The sequence below is a fragment of the Porites lutea genome, chromosome 4, assembly GCF_958299795.1.
Source record: "Porites lutea chromosome 4, jaPorLute2.1, whole genome shotgun sequence".
NCBI classification, from domain to species: domain Eukaryota; kingdom Metazoa; phylum Cnidaria; class Anthozoa; order Scleractinia; family Poritidae; genus Porites; species Porites lutea.
In genome coordinates, this window is record NC_133204.1 from 43387857 (window position 1) to 43405449 (window position 17593).

Below are 17593 nucleotides of genomic sequence, written 5' to 3' on the forward strand. Positions count from 1 at the left end.
TGATAAATAAAAAATATTAATTGGCACTTCGATCTTTTCAGTAAGTTAGGCAATATTTCTAACGCCTCATCGTTGCTTAACCAATTAGGTGCAAAAAGACAAAAATCTTTTCATAAATTATAATTAGCAGTAAAACACAGTAGTAGTAGTGGTAGTGGTAGTAGTATTAGTAACGAATTCTGATTTCCCAGTATTATCCGGACCCTGACATAAGAGAGGAACCCGGTCTCCAAAATCACTTTTCTCGGCCTTGCGGATTTCAGCTTAGTCGTAAAATAAAGTGAGGGCCCGGTGGCCTGGGTCCTTCCGGCAATGCAAAGCTAATTTTGATGAAAATGATATTTTTAAGGTGGCGCAGACTTTGAAGAGGATTCTGAATCGTTTTTGATCGACATTGCTGATGAGAAAGAATCAACGGTAAGAAACTCGTCCCCCTCCCGGCCCCTCACAAAAGCCATGATTATCACATACGGCACTGGCTTAGATTTGTAGCTAGTACAAGTTTGATGACAACTTGTCTTTGTTAACTGGGTAATTAATTTTTCTGAGAAAAGTTTTCCCTTGCATACCCGATGCCAGGCTATTTACTTCCCGTGTGGTAATAACGTTAACCGCTTTTGCCTGACTTGTTAGTGTCGTGTTTCCCAACGCAAGCCATGTTATTTACCGGCACATTACTTACATAATTAGCCAGTCGCTCCCGCTAGTCTTGCCGTGACAAGTCAATGAAAAGGGACTACTTGCCATTTACCTTGAACCCAGATACATCTGTAAAGCCCTTTGGCCATGGTAGATCTGACCAGGAGGTACGCAGAAATCGTCCGACCGCGAATTTCTGGACAATTGGAATGTTAGATTAACCTTAATAAGCACTGCAATTCCCACCAGATTTTTTGACTGACCACCCAGTTAATACAAAAACAATTGATTCTGAGAGTTAATTCCATGTATTCCTCTTCTGGAATACGGCCAATCGAACGCCCTCAGTTTTTATAGTTGCTCAGTTGCAGGAACGCAGTTAGGAAATTTTGCTTTTCACTGATTTTTAGAGGTAATGTTTTTATTTGTATTATCGTAAACATCGAGCAAGTTTTGTTTTACAGGAGTTGATGGAGACGGACATTGATTGGTGGTCCAAATACTACGCTTCCATGGAAGATTACGACAAGTGTGGCGACTACATAGAAAAAGGCTACGATAAATTTGTAGTAGGTCCATCCACCATTGACATTTCGTAATTTCGAGTCCTCGCGCCAGAAGTAGCTAGAAGTCCAAAAGGTCTTCGAGCGTAGCCTGGTTTATTTTTTTGGTCGGAATTCGCTTCGCGCTTGACTCCCACCAGGATCGCTTAGCGAAGTGTGATCTTGCTTTGGCCATCTATATTTGGCTCTGTCTTTCTATATGCCCGTTTGGGCGTCCGCAGTTGACTAGCTACAATTCAAGGCAGAGTGTAAAAGAACCGTCACAAACTTCAGAACTTAGCCTCCCACGCAGACGTTCTTAGGGGTTCGTCACGCGTGTGACGAACCCCTAGGAACGTTTGCTTGGGAGGCTATTCAGAACTTGGCCCGGTTGTTTTAACGATCGTTTCGAGAGGTAATGAAGAAATGCTTTGAGCTATACAGAAGTACCTTGAAGACAAAATGAAAGCCATTTGAACCATTATCTTCAAATTAATAGCGAAAATCGAGACAGGAAAATATAATATTTTGCTTTCTACTTGGCAGCCTTTTTCATCCAAGGAAAAGGTTTCTTTCCCATTCTTCCTACTTTTGGCCGTTTTAATATCCCCTGCCCTCGAGGTTCTGCAATTCACTTATATCTAGTCGCAAAGTATAATCTGAGTATCGAATTGCCTTGCTTCAGCACTAAACATATTTGACGAAATATGGCGAAAGGTGTTTTATGTAATTTGTATTATTTTTGCTTTGTCGTTTTCATCTACTACCTCATCTATGAAAAGTTGTATTTTTTATCCTCACTCGACGTATAATTTTGAAGTTTTCAATAAATACTCCAATTATCTAGTGCATTTGCTTTTATTTTGTCGTGAATTTAGCGTTGGACTCACTCAGTACGGGAACAGCGTGGGTGTGTTTGCTTTTTTTAAAATATGTGCCCAGTTAACCTGTCCTAAGGTAGATTTCCACTGTTGCGTAATTTTTCCGTGCTTACCCACGTAAATTTTACGCGCGTAAATGAAATAGAGGCGATGTATGGAAGGTCACGCGTGAACGTAAAAGTTGAACGTGGTTCAACTTTTACCTTTACGCGTGGCCTTTCAAACACTGCCTCTATTTTATTTACGCGCGTGAAATTTCCGTGCGTTCCCATGGAAAGATTACGCGATAGTGGAATTCAACCCCTAGTCGGGACGGGATGCAATGATGGAAATTTTGAGAGCCAATGAGAAAATGTTTTCTTTTTAGATATACGACAAACAGCTGGAGAAAGTTGATATCTATGAAGGATTTCAAGATTTGGTTAAGACGTTTGATCTACACCGTGGTAAGGTAAAGCCAAAGGAAGATGCAATAGTTGTCGGCGAGTTCAAGGTAACTAATTTAATGGCATTTTGTCCTATTCACCATAGAGAACAAGCAACGTTTTGTTAATGATCTTGAAACAATGCTCCCCACAAGGAAGTCTAGTCTTTGAACTTTACATAGATCTCATGAGTAGTATAGATGTTTATATATGTCCCCCCATGTAAGCGAATCCAAGACAGTCTTGGAGTCTGAATTCCACGCCGTGGATTCCGGATTCTAGGGATATTTTAACAGTGGAATTTGGATTCCGGATTCCATTTGTTTGTGGGATCCCGGATTCTTTGAGCTGTATTTTGGATTCCGAAGCCCAGGATTTAAATACCTCAAGCGAAAATTTCCCAAATTTCGGTATTCCACATGCAAAAATTTATTCCACAATCCGGATTCCCTTACTTTTATTTCGCACCCAAGTGCCATTCATCTATCACCATGCTCAATTGATTATTGGGATGCCTGTGGCCCAATCAAAAAAGGAGTTGCGTCTATGTCGAAATTTGACAAAATGGCGTTGCGTGTCCTATTCCCACCGCAATGGAGGAATAAACTTCTGAGGGGGAGGGGGGTACCTGCTTTTTGACCGTGAAATTTCTATTCATTGAAAGCCAAAAGAAGTATTTTTCATCGTTTATACTCGCTGTAGGAGGAGCTATAAACGCAGTATAGAACATAGGAGACCACTGCAGCCCAATACACGCCTAGTATACGCGTCTTGTTCTACACAAAGTCATACTTTAACCCCAAGCCCGCGAATAGGCACAACAAGGGCAAAAAAAAAAAGGAAAAAAAAAACAGCAACAGTTAAAAAACGTCAAACAATAAGAACAAGTAAAAATATGTGTGGACGATCTATATGCGCGATCTGTATGCGCGTTTACAATGACAAGCCCAAGACCACTATGCCTGGTACTCGAGAAATGAAACAATGAGTAATGTAAAATTTATAACATTTTTAAATTTAAACATTAGCTGATGAGCAGTAGTTTTTATCAAATTTTTTAATTTACTGTTTAATAATTCATAATAATTCAGTTGATATGTTTTTTTGGTTTACAAAGGTTTTGTACACATGACCGCATTGTCGTATTTACATCCGTTATATTTTTGAAGGGCTCTTTTCACGTTTATCCTTTGCCGAGTGATCCCAATCTACCTCTTCCGCCTCGTATCTTGAGAAATTTACCACCCAGTGAACCTGTGGAGTGTCTGGTCCGAGTTTACATCATCCGGGTACGTTCATTTACAGTTATCCAGTTAATAGTGCCGAAACCAATCGTGGCATTGCACACATTTTAGGCATCCTACTGATGAACAGTTACGACACGTAGATATATTTTTTAGCAACTACGTACAATAATTTGCAGTCTTTCCACTTCGAATACTGTGTGTACTTGAAGTGTACGTTATCTATGATAATGCAGCATTGCACTGATAACACAGTGCAGATGTAAGTGAGAATAGCCTTATACGGTTCTTCATTCAACATTTGATAAGAAGCAATAAGCGAATATTCTTCTACACTGTCAAAAAGAGGGCGTTAAAATGATGTTACTTACCAAGTTTAAAGGCGATACGTTTAAAGAGAACAAAGATACTGCTCCACAAAGTCGCGAGATTTTACAGACGTTTGTATGGTGGGGTGTCTGAACTTTCCCCTTACCATACAGACGTATTGTAAATTTTCTCGACTTTTCGGGCAATATTTTCCTTAACTTTCAAACAAAAATTAGGAAAATTCACTGATTTTAAGGCGTTTGACGGATTTTCACTGAGGGTTGATTTCCACTGTCGCATAATTTTCCGTGCCAACGCACGTAAAATTTACGTGCGTAAATGAAATAAAGGCAATGAATGAAAGGCCACGAGTAAACGTAATAGTTGAGCAAGGTTCAACTTTTACGTCAGCGGACGTTTGTCCGATGTTAACATTAGGGACCCGATCTGGCACTATGACGCCAGTGAAAAATGACTTCACGCCCTTTCAAACTTTTTCGCGATTATTCCAACTCGTTCAGTCTTTTGAAATTTGGGAAATTGCGTTAGAGTAGAGAATACTGCGCACAGATACAGATAAACGCATTGCCTTGCCTTTCCCCTACTCGAGAAAACTTAAAATTTGGTCATTTTCACGTCGTCAGTTGTGCAGGGACGGCAAAGAAATTGACAGAAAAGCGAGATGCATGTGTAGATACATTTGTTCAGTGTTGTATTTCGCACTTATCCTATTGTTTTTTAGGGTTTTTGTTGCTGTCGCCGTCGTAATTTCGTAAGGTCCCCCTTATCGAGGGAAATTACAAACCACGTCTACGACATACGGCTGTTGTATCCTATACGCTGTATGCCATACTGAGGAGCACTGTGCCTAACATCTCTACTGTCGTAAGGTCGGGTTTTCACCCGCTCTTGATGAACATGAAAATTATAAACTCTTCACGTTGAAAAAGGCAAACAACAAACAGCAAACGTGATAAATAGCGCAAAAATTAATCGCATGGTTATCCTTACCGTTTGCCGTAAACTAGTGCGGTGGTGCTCAATCTTTCTATTTATGCAACTAGAACTGATGATTTTTCTCTGCGTTTAATAGGCCATTGATCTTCAGCCCATGGACCCTAATGGACTCGTAAGTAATACTAGATCTTTCTTTTAGCTCTTCCGAGAAATTTGTACAAACGTTTTCTTGCCTCTACCAGCCAACGATAAGAAAACATATCTCTTTAAGCTTTTTTAAATAGAAAATAGTTCTTTCATTCCGAGTTTGCACTGGTACATGCACTCTCATTTTAATTTTTATTATTATTATTTTTTAACAACAACAACGACAACAAGAAGCAGAGATAAGTAAATGCCGAACTACCGGGATTGGTAGTTTAAATGAATTAAAGTTTGAACATGTTTTTAATCCGACAGGCCGATCCATATTTAGTGGTTACCCTCGGAAAGACGAAAATAAAAGAATCAGACAAGTACATTCCTAACACGTTGAATCCAATTTTTGGGAAGTAAGTATTGGTATTTTTTGTACCTGTTTTTATTTGTTTGTACTAACCAAACGTACTAGCTTCGGCGGACGCCATTTTGCTAGCAAAATGTTACGACTCGCGAGAGCCAAGTTTCTCGCCAAAAGAGGAGAAGGTAAAATGCGTGTATTCTCGGGAAATACTAGCTGAAATATTCTTACATCCATGGTTTCACAGAGGAGATGATGGAGTTTGCTGCGCCCCTCCCAAAATCCCACGAAATGTCTATCACTGGTTATATAAGATTATTCATTCTCACATCCATGTTTCCATCATGTACTGATAATTATGCTAAGTGATTTTTAATCCATGACATATTTTTCAGAATGTTCGAACTGACGGCGTTTATACCGATATCTAAGGACTTGAACATAACTGTCATGGACTATGATTTTATTGGTAAAGATGACAAGATTGGGGAAACTGTTGTTGATCTGGAGAACAGATTTCTCTCTAAGTTTGGTGCCACGTGTGGCCTGCCCCAATCCTACTGCACGTACGTAGTTTTGTCTTAAAGCAAATGACTTTTAACGAAAACTAAGAGGAAAACAGATTCGAAACTCATGCTCTGTACTTTCATAGGCCATAACTCTCGAGCACAAGAAATAACTCAGTTAATGCAAAGTTAAAGAGCTATTGACTTTTAAAGATATCAGAAAAAAGTCAAGCAAGCCATTTAACAAGAGCGTTTGCCAAAAATTTATAAGAATCAATTCAATATTGTTAAGCTTTTGGTTGCGTTTAAGGATCAGCCACGCATTGTGTATTTTTCATAGTTACTGAACAGAATTTTTTTCGTGTAACGAGCAGCCTTCTTCTTGTCCGACATAATATTTTAGATCAGGAATTAACAAGTGGCGCGATTCCAGAACACCGAGACAGATTCTGGAGAATTACTGCGATACAAACAACCTTCCCAAACCAAAATATATTGGGAACAACAAAGTTATCATCCACGGAGATGAATTCTGCTTGGAAGATTATGGTAAGTTGTTATAAGCCAAGCCTTCTCACATAGCTAAGGGTTTTTTCAGTTGTGACAAACAGGGAATACAATACGCTTCGTCACTTTATAACTGAAATTAGCCATATAAAATAAAGAATTAAGAAAAAATTTGAGCTGACCGTCTGCACTTAAGCTCAGATGGACTATTTTCATAGTAAAAAAATAGAGTAAATTCAAGGGCAAACTCCTCACTGTTACCTAGTTAAATGGAGAAAGACAATTTACAATTGTAAGATAAGCAACCTAGCCTTTGATTGGAAGGGAAGCTGGTGGTGAATTTTTTGTTTTGATGAAAAAACTCAATACGATCCACACGCATTACTCAGTTGCATTGAAAAGCAGTGAGATTTCTGTCAGGAAAACATGGTTACCTCTTGCCTGGCTCCCACGAAGGTAAGCATATTTAAAATGGCTTATTAATGAACCACCAAATTCTCTTTAATGGGTTGTCTCAGGTAGACAAATACCTTTCAAGTCTTTTTAGTTTGCAATATGCATGGGCTTGTTCGACTTTGTCTTTATATACTAGGATTGACCTGTACAAAAGTCAACGACTTTTAAACACCTGGTAAAGGCCGTTTAAAATAATGGCTGTCCCTTTACAGTCCCGCGAGGTTTTGCGATTAAACGTATTTCTAGTAATAATTGATATAAAGACAACGCTATATGTGTTGTAGTTGAAGCTGAATTTCAGGTCTAGTTGTCGGTTCTAGACAATTTTTGCTCAAAATGTCTCTCTTTTTTGTTGCGCGACACAAATTTTAAGCAAAAAGACCTGGTGTGACAGGGCCTCGGTAGGTAAGTGTAATAATAAACAGTGCTATGTGAAAGGTTTGATGGTCGCAACCCTTGAGAAAATTAGAAGTTTGTGTTTCATCGGCTCAAAAACCATCCGACGCACCCCTCTATTTAAAACCTGACTAAAATTACAAAAGTGTAACTTCCATTTCTTTGCAGGATGATATTCTTAATTCAAGTGTACAGACTCCCCTGAAATAAGTGACGTAACTAAAAGAAGTCAAAGGGCTGAAAAATGAAAAATAGATTTGATATTGATGTCGCAAGCAAACAAAATATGGTTTAAAATAGACAAGATTTTAGTGAAAATAAGGAGATATTGAGAGAGAATTATTTGAAAGTTTCTCTCTTTGTCCATATCGTGGAGTGTAGTCGCCAAGCCTCTTGAGTCTGGGATCATGCTAAAAAGACCTGAAAACGGACGTCAACCAATAAATTTCCTCTGAATAAATTACTGAGTTTCCGAGCCAAAGTATTGTCAGTTATGAAAGAAAACTAATATTCCATTTCAGTGAATGATTGCGATGAAACATGCAATAAGTTTAAAGAAAGTGAAGCAGATTAATCCCTCAGTTTTATAACTGAAGAGACTGAGAACTGTGCACGATATTTCAAAGTGTATGTTTCCCAACCAGAGTAAAAGATAACTCCTTTTTGTCAAATTCTTAGAAAGCGGAATGACTATAAATCCACACATGGGTCCCCCTGATCAGCGACTTGCCTTGCACGTGCTCAACTGCATGCCACTTGTTCCTGAACACGTGGAAACACGGCCACTCTTTAACACTCTACAGCCTGGAGTAGAGCAGGTTTGTTCAAAAACCACTAGTGCAGTGATCTTGGGTAACCATAACATTGGTCTCATTCTCAGTACCGAAAAAAAAGACGAATATTCTCAACACCAGATATCCCACAATTCTTAGCGTTGTATATACAACAAACGTTGTTCTTAACAACATCTCAGAGGGTGGTCAGATCCAGCCTCCCAGCCCCCATGACGATGTGAATATACCGCTGTCCACGGGTGTGGACAGCGACAATTTTCAACCCTCCCTATCTCATTTCATATTCTTTTTCATGTGTATTGTAGGTATCGAGAATAATTGTTCTAGCTCAATAGGCCATTTGCACGATGACATCATTTTACTACTACGACCAGAATCCTTCAGGGTTTTGTTTTCTTGCGCTAATTAGGGCTTTTGTTATTCAAACCTCACTGGGATATGAAAGGAAAAACGAAAAGGATTCTGGTCGTAGTAGTAAAATGACGCCATCGTACGGCGTTCACAGTCAAACAATTATCTACCGAAAAACTATTACCTTTCTACAAAATCGGATACGTTTCTCTCTACTCCTCCCCAAGGTTGTGTGGTTTGATCGTATCCGTTTATGGATTTTGTTTTTCTATTTTGACTCGCAGGGAAAGCTACAGATGTGGGTTGACATTTTCCCAAAGTCAATCGGACCACCAGGAATGCCATTCAACATCTCACCTCGAGAGCCAGGAGAGTAAGTTATTATACCAAAAAAAAAACACGAAAATTTCCACGGAGCCTTTTTTACCAGGTGAACGAAAACGAGAAGTGGGGACACGTGGAACGAGACAGTAAACGGAAAATGCATGAAAAATTCGGAACGGCCCTAGGCCTGTCAGTAACTTCATTACCCATTTTCTGTTTTGCTCCCTTCTCTTTTTTGTTGTTGTTGTTTTTCTTGTTCCCTTTTATCCTTCCCGTTGCTGATATCCCTGGATCCCTTTATTTTTCCAGCCTAACTTCGATGAAGAGCTTTCGATCCCGGCCTGTTAATTAAGATTAATTATTTTGATTTGTTTACATTTAGGTACGTGTTACGAGTTATCATCTGGAATACCAGTGACGTCATTTTAGATGAGGTTTCGGTCATGGGTGAGGCGATGAGCGACATTTACGTCAAAGGGTAAGTAAATAAAAGAATTTAACGGTTTGTAAATGCTTTCGTCAGATAAAATGATAAGTTTCTGATAGTTCTCTGGAACATTCCATATTGGGTGGCGATGATATTTATTCCTTTCCTATACCCTAATCCTTGACGAAGAAAATCATGTGGAGAATAGCGATGAATTTAATATAAACTGTTAAATTATTAAAATGAAAAACGCTTTTTATTTTCGAACCATCAAAATGTGCTGTTCTATACAACTCTATAAATACAAAATAGACTGTGTTGGCTTTCAGGTGGATGTCAGGAATCGATAAACAAGAGAAGACTGATGTTCACTATAGGTAGGTTGTGATTCTCACGCCTAAACAAATATACTATATTCTTGGCTTGCAACCACGTGACAAGGCGGCCATGTTTTATGTCAATACAATTTTCAGAATATTTTCTCGAAGAATTTACATGAAAATAGAGTTTAGTTCCCAGAAGAGAGAAATGCTTTTGTCCTTGATCACTGACCAACATGGCCGCCGTGACGTCACATGCAAACCAACAATACCGAATCGTTCTAAGATTCAGATGTTTTTTTTCTTTTTTTGGGTTGAACTTACAATGATAAAATTCATTAAAGGCCCTGGTTGTTCTTTCGATTTTAATGAATGCTTACCATAATTCAGTTGATCTCTTTTAGTCCTCGTTTTCGTACTCCTCTTAACATATAGTTGACATTTATCACCTTAATTGCAATTCCTATCACGTAGTCTTTCTATTAAGCTTCCCCAACGGCTTTTTAAAACTGGAGTGGCAGTTAATTGGACTTGTTTCATTTCAGGTCTCTGGATGGCACGGGCAATTTTAATTGGCGATTCGTGTTCCCCTTTTTGTACATTCCGGCTGAAAAAATTATGGTGGTCAGGAAAAAGGTATCATACTAAATTATTTCATACATGTTAATTTGACACGATTTAAGAGAACTATGCTTTAAGTCTTTTTAAGCCAGTTTGTCCGTAAAATATTGTAAAAGGTATTTGAGGCCGGATATTCTGCATCAGCTAACATTTCCCCACTTGGCAGCCCATGGTACGATGAAACATTCAAGGTAAACTCAAATGCTTAAACTCGTTACTCAAAGTCAGTAATTTTAACACTACATTGTAATTTATGTGATTTAATCAAAACTGATTTCGTAAATGGCTTTAAAATATACAATATTACATAGATTGCAACCAGTCCTTTCTTTCTGCGTTCGTGAGAGGCCCGATAGGGTTCTACCTCACTTGCCTACAATTTTCCACCTCATAGTAACAAATTAATAAAAGTCTCGGTAGACTCGACATGATAAAGAAGCAAAAAATTATTGAGAGAAGCAAAAAATCTTGGAAGAATATGTAGCGAGGAGACTTTAAGACATTTCTTGCTTGTCTTATGAAAAGAGAGACCGAACCTAGACTACTCTCTGTAAGACGGACATTCTTGGGACCGGCACTAAGTGTTTGCCTTAGAGAATAGAGAGTCAAATATGGGGGGTAAAGAATGGCAGGGACCAATTCTTGGTGTTCGTCTTTCTACGGCGCCCTGTAAGAGAGAATCGCGAGGGCACTTTGCTCCTTGAAAGATAAACTGATCCTCGATCTCTCTAAAACCTGAACTAGACAGGATCATGTACATGATTTGAAACTAATTACGAGCCTTTTTTCCTTTTCTTTCCCAATTTTTGTATCTTTTCATTAGGCGCATTTTTGGAGCATGGATATGACAGAGCAGAGAATTCCACCCAAAATGATTGTTCAAATTTGGGACAACGACCTTTTCTCTCCAGATGACTTTCTCGGTAATTCTTGATGTGATAATTAATTCTTTCCATAAAAGCGTTTAGCTTATTGCTTTGTACTACAAGGCAATAGGTTGTAGTGAATGTGGGGGTAATATGGTTACTCGATCAAGGAATCAACTCGTTGCCCTCTAGTAGTAATTACGGTAACTGAACCAGATGCCTTTTGTCACTTGATATCGGTTCATCAAAGGACGAAATGGCTCTTTCGGCAGCAAAAAGGTCCGGCTTGTGTCATTTACACTGAATGAATGAATAAATGAATAAATGTCGAAATGTGGAAGTTGGACTGTACCTGCATGCCACAAAGGACCTTTTTTCGAAAAAAAAAAAAACTTAAAGTGTTTCTTCCAAAATTTTCTTTCAAGTAGCGTTTTGTGATAATATATTTGCGAAAATTACTGTTGGGAAAAAACTGTAATAGGCTGGATACAAGGGTGTGGATATTTCTTTTACATGTTGAGAGACATTTCTAGGTCATATTTAGGTTTTCCGCACCTTCTACGCTGACTATTTCCACTTACTATGACTCGGTTGTTCTGTTGTTTCTTGTTGTTGTTGCCAGGTCAGCTAGAATTAAATTTGTGCAAACTGCCCAAACCTGCAAAGAACGCTCGAAAATGCGAGCTAGATCAAATTGAACATTCCAAACACAACATAGACACAGTGTCCCTCTTTGATCTGAAGCGAATCAATGGCTGGTGGCCTGCAACGGGAACGAAGGATGGCGAACAGATACTGGCGGTAAGTGACATCGTAGTAAGAGCGCATGCTCACGCAGGGTTTTATATACAATCCGGTTGTCCCAAGTCGAAACAAATAACTAACGGCAGTCCTCTGTTTAGCTCTTTGGCCACGCTTTGGAACAGCCATTCTTGTTTTTCTTCTGCCAGTTGGGATTTCAGCCTTGCTATAAGTTATTTGTTCTGATATTTTTCCGGCCCCACCACAGACGATATTTATTTACAGCGGAACCTTGATTTTTCTAACCAACTTGCCAAATGCAAATTTCTTGGAATTACAGGGTGGTTAAAATAATCGGAGGTAGAATTACAGTGTTTGACTAGTGAAGGGCTGAAGTTAGGTTTGGTTCGAATTATTGGCGAAAAGTTTTTAAAAAAACCGAGGGTTAGAGAAATCAGCCTCCTAGCGGGTATAGGGAGATTGAAAAAATCAGGGGTATAACTTCATTGTCTCACCCCCTACATGAGAAATTTCTGCAATTTGATTGGCTTAGAGCAGTGGTATTTCAGCTTAATTGAAATACCTACATGTGAAAATTACAAACCTTTTGCGGGTAGTAGTACAAACAAATAATAACATGATTTGTAGTGATATCTGGCATAAATACCACTCGTGATATTTCAAATTGTCTCAAAATTGCGTATAACAATTTCGAAATATCACTCGTGGTATTTATACCAAATATCACTACATATCATGCTATTACCTATACTAACTGGTGGAAGAAAACTAAGGAATTTTGAAAAAATCGACGGTTCGTGGGATTCTACTGCATATCCCTCGTTTGTAAAAAAAAAAAAAAAAAAAAAAAAAAAAAAAGCTGAAACAAATGCCTTTTCTAAGGCAGGAATATGGTAAGTACAAGGATTGTTAAATGACATGCAATTGTCAGTAGATCAAACGAATTCCTTGTTCTAGAGACCGTTTTGAAATTAGGCATTACTTAACAAAAAATATGGGAATTGTTTCTTTTCCACTTTTAATAAGGGCCTGTTTTCTGCTGAGTTTGGTAAATTTGACTATTTTGCATAGAAAAAGGCTAATAATTTGGAACAAATTCGTAACTTTCTTTAAACGTTTCTTGTCAGTCTAAAAAACCTAATCAATCCTTTCACCTTGCTTTGTTTGAGTTTATTACGTACTATTAGAGATTTGTATATTCATCAGACGAAAAAATTTCTCAAAGATAATTTCTTTGCAATATTTGCACCTTGGTTTTACAACAGGGAAAGTTGGAAATGACATTAGAGCTTCTAACAAAACAAGAATCTGAAGAGAGACCGGCTGGAAAAGGACGAGATGAACCCAACCAGAATCCTACACTTGATCCTCCTAAGTGAGTAGTCTGCTACACAGCCGTTTTTAGTGTCGTCACGCAACGCTCCTCCCCAGACTACCTTAAACAGGGGCACCCAACGAGAAAATAGTTCAAAACCACTTAAACATAGCAGTGTTAAACGTATTTTACTATTTAAACGGTAGATAAAGGCATATTTTTATCCCCTAAAATTTTTTCATCTGTTCAGATTTCCTAGCTGAAAGTCTAGTGATCCGAAAATTATAGGGATCAAAACTTACCTTTTCGAAAATTTCAGCCAGAAAAAAGGCTCCCGAAAATTCTAGGTGACCTTTTTACGGTAAAAGTCCGTTAAAAATAGGCAATTATACCATTTTTTAGATGTTCGAAAATCCTAGGAGAGGCAGGCAAGCAAGAAATTTTAGAACAAATGGTGCGAAAATTCTAGATCTCAAATCGTCTTCCGAACGGATATTTTTCCGAAAATTGTCTTTGGGTGCCCCAGCCTTAAAGTGAGTAGCTATCGTATTTATCTGTGCAAAATTCATATGAATATGATCTTATGTGTATTACAATAAACTAACTAAAGCTAAATTAACAACGTGGATAGTGTAGATGAAACTAACCAACATCCTGAACAGGATCGTTCTGAGACAGTATCATGGCTCATACTGAAATCCGTCGTCACGAATATTGCGAGCGATGAATTTAACCAACTTACTTAGTGTTCTCCAGAAGATTCAGCAGTCAGCAAAAGCTTGCAAAAATCGCCGTATAGTTGCCACAGAAGCGCCGGCTACTCACACAAAATAATTCCCTAAGAAGGAGAATAAATCGGAGGTATTTGTTAACTCAATAATTTTAAAAGTAGGTTGAGTTTGATCGTCCGGGTGAACGTAGTCTTGAATAGGACTGTTGTTGTTGACAGTGACTGACGATTCGACAACCTGCGCGGTAGTCATCTTCAGAGTCAAAGTGAGTTGTATCACGTCAGTTGATGGTATTGTACTCTGGTTATTGATCTGATTGGTCAATTTCGTCGCGATGTTATTGGTCGTCTGTCAGTTAAGCCGTGATGTTATTGGCTATGAAGACTTGTAGTCAGTAATTGGTGCGTTTCGATCCGTCTATTGTCACAGTTAAACAGTGATATTTTGTTAGTCAAATTGTCATTCTCTCGTAGTTAGTTTTGCTTGATCTCGTCAATAAGTCGTTTGTACGGCGCTGGTAACTGTTGGCTACGATTAAGTGGCGTTTGTTCTAAGTTAGTAAACCAGCTTTCTAAAGTAAGACGTTGATGGTAGTCTGTAGAATTGTTCAATTACAACAAACATCCTTAACTTCTCCTAAAAAAAGGAGTGTCAGTCTTATAAATCTTTCATCTTGTCCTTCCACCAGAATTGAGCCAAACCAGCACCCTACTGACTTTATCCTTAAGTAATTATTAATCTTCTTATAAATCATGTTTTCTTTCTCTTTTAGCCGACCAGCTACCTCTTTCGCGTGGTTTTCTTCCCCGTTTAAAAGCCTGAGATACATACTGTGGCGACGTTACAAGTGGTTGATAATAAAGTTATTGATACTCGTATTATTAATCGCCTTGGTGGTCCTCTTTTTCTATTCGATGCCGGTAAATAAATAAAATAAAATAAATAGATCTGAAATAAATAAATAAATCCTTTTTTTACCCTCGTCAGTCGCAGAGTCTGGAGGACTGGAGCAAGCTGTGAAATAAATAATTAAAAAAAAACTGGCCGGAGCCAAACCTTTAGTTATTTACTAGTGTGGTCGAGGATTTGAACTTGAGATTACCTTGAACAATTGCAACTAGCTAATCTTGTACCCTGATCTCTTGTTGACGAATCCGGAAGCGAGATCTGGTCAAATCCAATTTGTACACGTGATTGCCTGTCAGGAATGTGACAGGCGATGAAAGAGCGCATGCTCGAGATAAATCCTCAAATTTAGAGGAGTTAAACAACGAATTTGATAAAGTCGTAAAGTTTTCTCTCACAAAACGTGGTTATACACATATCTTAAGGAGGGATTACAGTTGAATTTTGGGGGATTTGGGGTTGAATTGAGAATGAAAGAAAGAAAGATAGAAGAGAGTATACACGTAAACTAGTTAGTCCGCTAACTGGCTTAGGGCCAGCTTGTCGTGGTGGCGGACTGTCTTATCTTTGTCTATTAATTATTCACTTCACATTTTAATTTTTTCACTAACTGATGATTACAACTAACTGATGAAACCGTTGTTTCCGAGTTAATATCTTTCATGAGTGTTAATAAATCTTGTTTTATTCGTTTCAGGGCTATGCAGTGAAGAAAATTTTTAATGCGTGAGGACATGACGGTCGTCGTCTGTTTGATGCAACTGAAAGACGCTGTAAATCAATTTTCGGGTGGTTTTCAAGAGAGTTAATACAGCACGAGTACATACATAGACTTGTTATTGTCCAGGCAACTTTTAGATTTTGATTGTTACTCCTTAAAATATATGTGGTAAAAGAAGGCAGCCTATTTTTTCAAACGAGAGAGGCCACTCTATTATTTGGGTTCAGATACTTTGAAATGCATTGATCAGTAATGGTTTAGACATAAGCTTTCTAATGAATATTGGGTTGATAAACTAGACAAATAAGAGATCGAGGAAAGTGTCTCCTGAATAGAAGTTGGGGTGGGATTTGTTAATAATTAACCAGCCAAGAATAGATTTTTATTTATATTTTGCATTGTCTCGGTATTGTTGTGAACAATCCTGTTTAACATTTCTCTGCTATACTGCGTGTTGAATTCCTACAGGTGCAGCTTTAGTGAGATTTGTGAAAACTGTCATCCTTATGATTAGCGCACACTTAAATTTATCAACCATCTCTGAATTCCACATGGAAAACAGGTTTTGTTGTGTGCCTACCTTTGTTAAATAAATTTGTTGTTGTTGTTGTTGTTGTTATTGTATCTCAGTGGTCAGTCAAGTTTTGAGTGCTAAGGAATCCCTTGAATGGAGATTCAACCTGGTTTATATTTTCATCAGGTGAGGGGGGGGGGGGGGGGGGGGGGGGGAGTAACTCTATTGTTTTCCACCAAAGTTTCTTGACCCACTCCGCCTGCCAGTTTGACGTCACATACTAACGGGCAAGAGCCTCGAGTCGCTTGTGCAAATTAGCAAGAGATACGACAGTTATTTGTACTAGCGAGGTCGAGGAAAAGCAAAGAAGCTAACGAATATCGCTAGTATATACTAAAACAGTGGATAGTGTTTTTCGCGCGCTCTGATTGGCTACTCAATCAGTGAATGTCCTGCCCTATTCACTGATTCACCTCCAGTTCCTCCGAGCGAGCGACGCCAAACTCGCGTAAGTTGCGAGCAAAATGTCTTCCCGGTTTGCTGCCGTAAACAAACAAAGGAATTTCACAACTAATCAAGCAAGCTGTTCCCGAAATACACGAAGAAGGTGACGAAGTTCGGATTGGAAGTTTTAACAGGTAAAGCTTTGTCTTTTTGACACGAATTTATCGATAAAACCGGTGAAAAAGTTGTTTGTTTACAAATGCAAATTCAGTTTAAGTCTTGCGTTACTTTATTTAGTTGAGTTGTTCATAAATAAGCTTCAAACTAAATTTAATAATCTTTTTTTATAGAATGATTTTAAATAAAAAAAGAATTCACAACTCCTTTTGAAGAAATTTCCCCGCAAGAGCTAAACAAATGCCTTCAAAAGTTTTAATTGTCTGCAAGAAAAAGCGACGGCCGCGCCCGCCCGGTCATTACGCGCCAAAATTGTAATCGTTGGCAACAGTATTGAGTTAAAAATCATCATTTTTGTGCTCAATTATCTCACTGTTTTAGTATATACTAAAGCAATTATTCACCTCAGTGTCGGTGGCTAGTCGTGGATTATTTACCTCACTGCTTCGCAGTTCGGTAAATATGCACGAGTAGCCACCTCCACTGCGGTGAATAATTGTTATATATGGCTTATTTGATCGAATGTGGGTGAGCTTTGGTGTCGCTATAATCTGCTTGTGTAAACCGTTTTGATATTTTGTGTCCGTGATTGTAAAATTTTGTTAATTTGTTTTGCGAGCCGTGTTGCGGGATCGCCATCTATTTCACGGACCCGGCAAGGTCATCAAAACTTAAATCTTTTTTTTCTCTAAAATAGGCAAGGTCTAGTCTCCAGAATAGGAGGTTCCATTCACAGATCATGCATGTTTTTATTTCATCTATTTTTTTGCTAATTAAATGGGCCTAACTTCATATCATTCCTTTCGAGTGCGGGCCTCTGTTGATCTCCTAATTCTCCACCAAATGCAGTAAAGCTAGTTCGATCGATTATCTACATCGAGTCGGCCCGCGTTGAACCGGAAATAATGCGAAATAGCTTTGAAATACGCGCTTAAGCTAGTTTTCCTCAAATGCATATT

The 17593-nt window shown here is 38.4% G+C and overlaps 1 protein-coding gene across 1 annotated transcript in view; it reads left to right on the forward strand.

The window, feature by feature from the left end:
- LOC140933707 (myoferlin-like) overlaps window positions 1-16111 on the forward strand; it is a 51743-nt gene extending 35632 nt beyond the window's left edge. Inside the window, exons 37-54 of the mRNA XM_073383317.1 lie at window positions 350-417; window positions 1104-1208; window positions 2430-2555; window positions 3657-3776; window positions 5134-5169; window positions 5457-5548; window positions 5892-6062; window positions 6406-6551; window positions 8040-8179; window positions 8791-8879; window positions 9213-9308; window positions 9587-9634; window positions 10123-10213; window positions 11022-11121; window positions 11687-11865; window positions 13092-13201; window positions 14645-14792; window positions 15476-16111. Coding sequence (XP_073239418.1) covers window positions 350-417; window positions 1104-1208; window positions 2430-2555; window positions 3657-3776; window positions 5134-5169; window positions 5457-5548; window positions 5892-6062; window positions 6406-6551; window positions 8040-8179; window positions 8791-8879; window positions 9213-9308; window positions 9587-9634; window positions 10123-10213; window positions 11022-11121; window positions 11687-11865; window positions 13092-13201; window positions 14645-14792; window positions 15476-15508 — 1898 coding nt within the window. The 3' untranslated portion in view covers window positions 15509-16111. The remainder of the gene's footprint in view (window positions 1-349; window positions 418-1103; window positions 1209-2429; window positions 2556-3656; window positions 3777-5133; window positions 5170-5456; window positions 5549-5891; window positions 6063-6405; window positions 6552-8039; window positions 8180-8790; window positions 8880-9212; window positions 9309-9586; window positions 9635-10122; window positions 10214-11021; window positions 11122-11686; window positions 11866-13091; window positions 13202-14644; window positions 14793-15475) is intronic.
- The last annotated feature ends 1482 nt before the right edge of the window (window positions 16112-17593 follow it).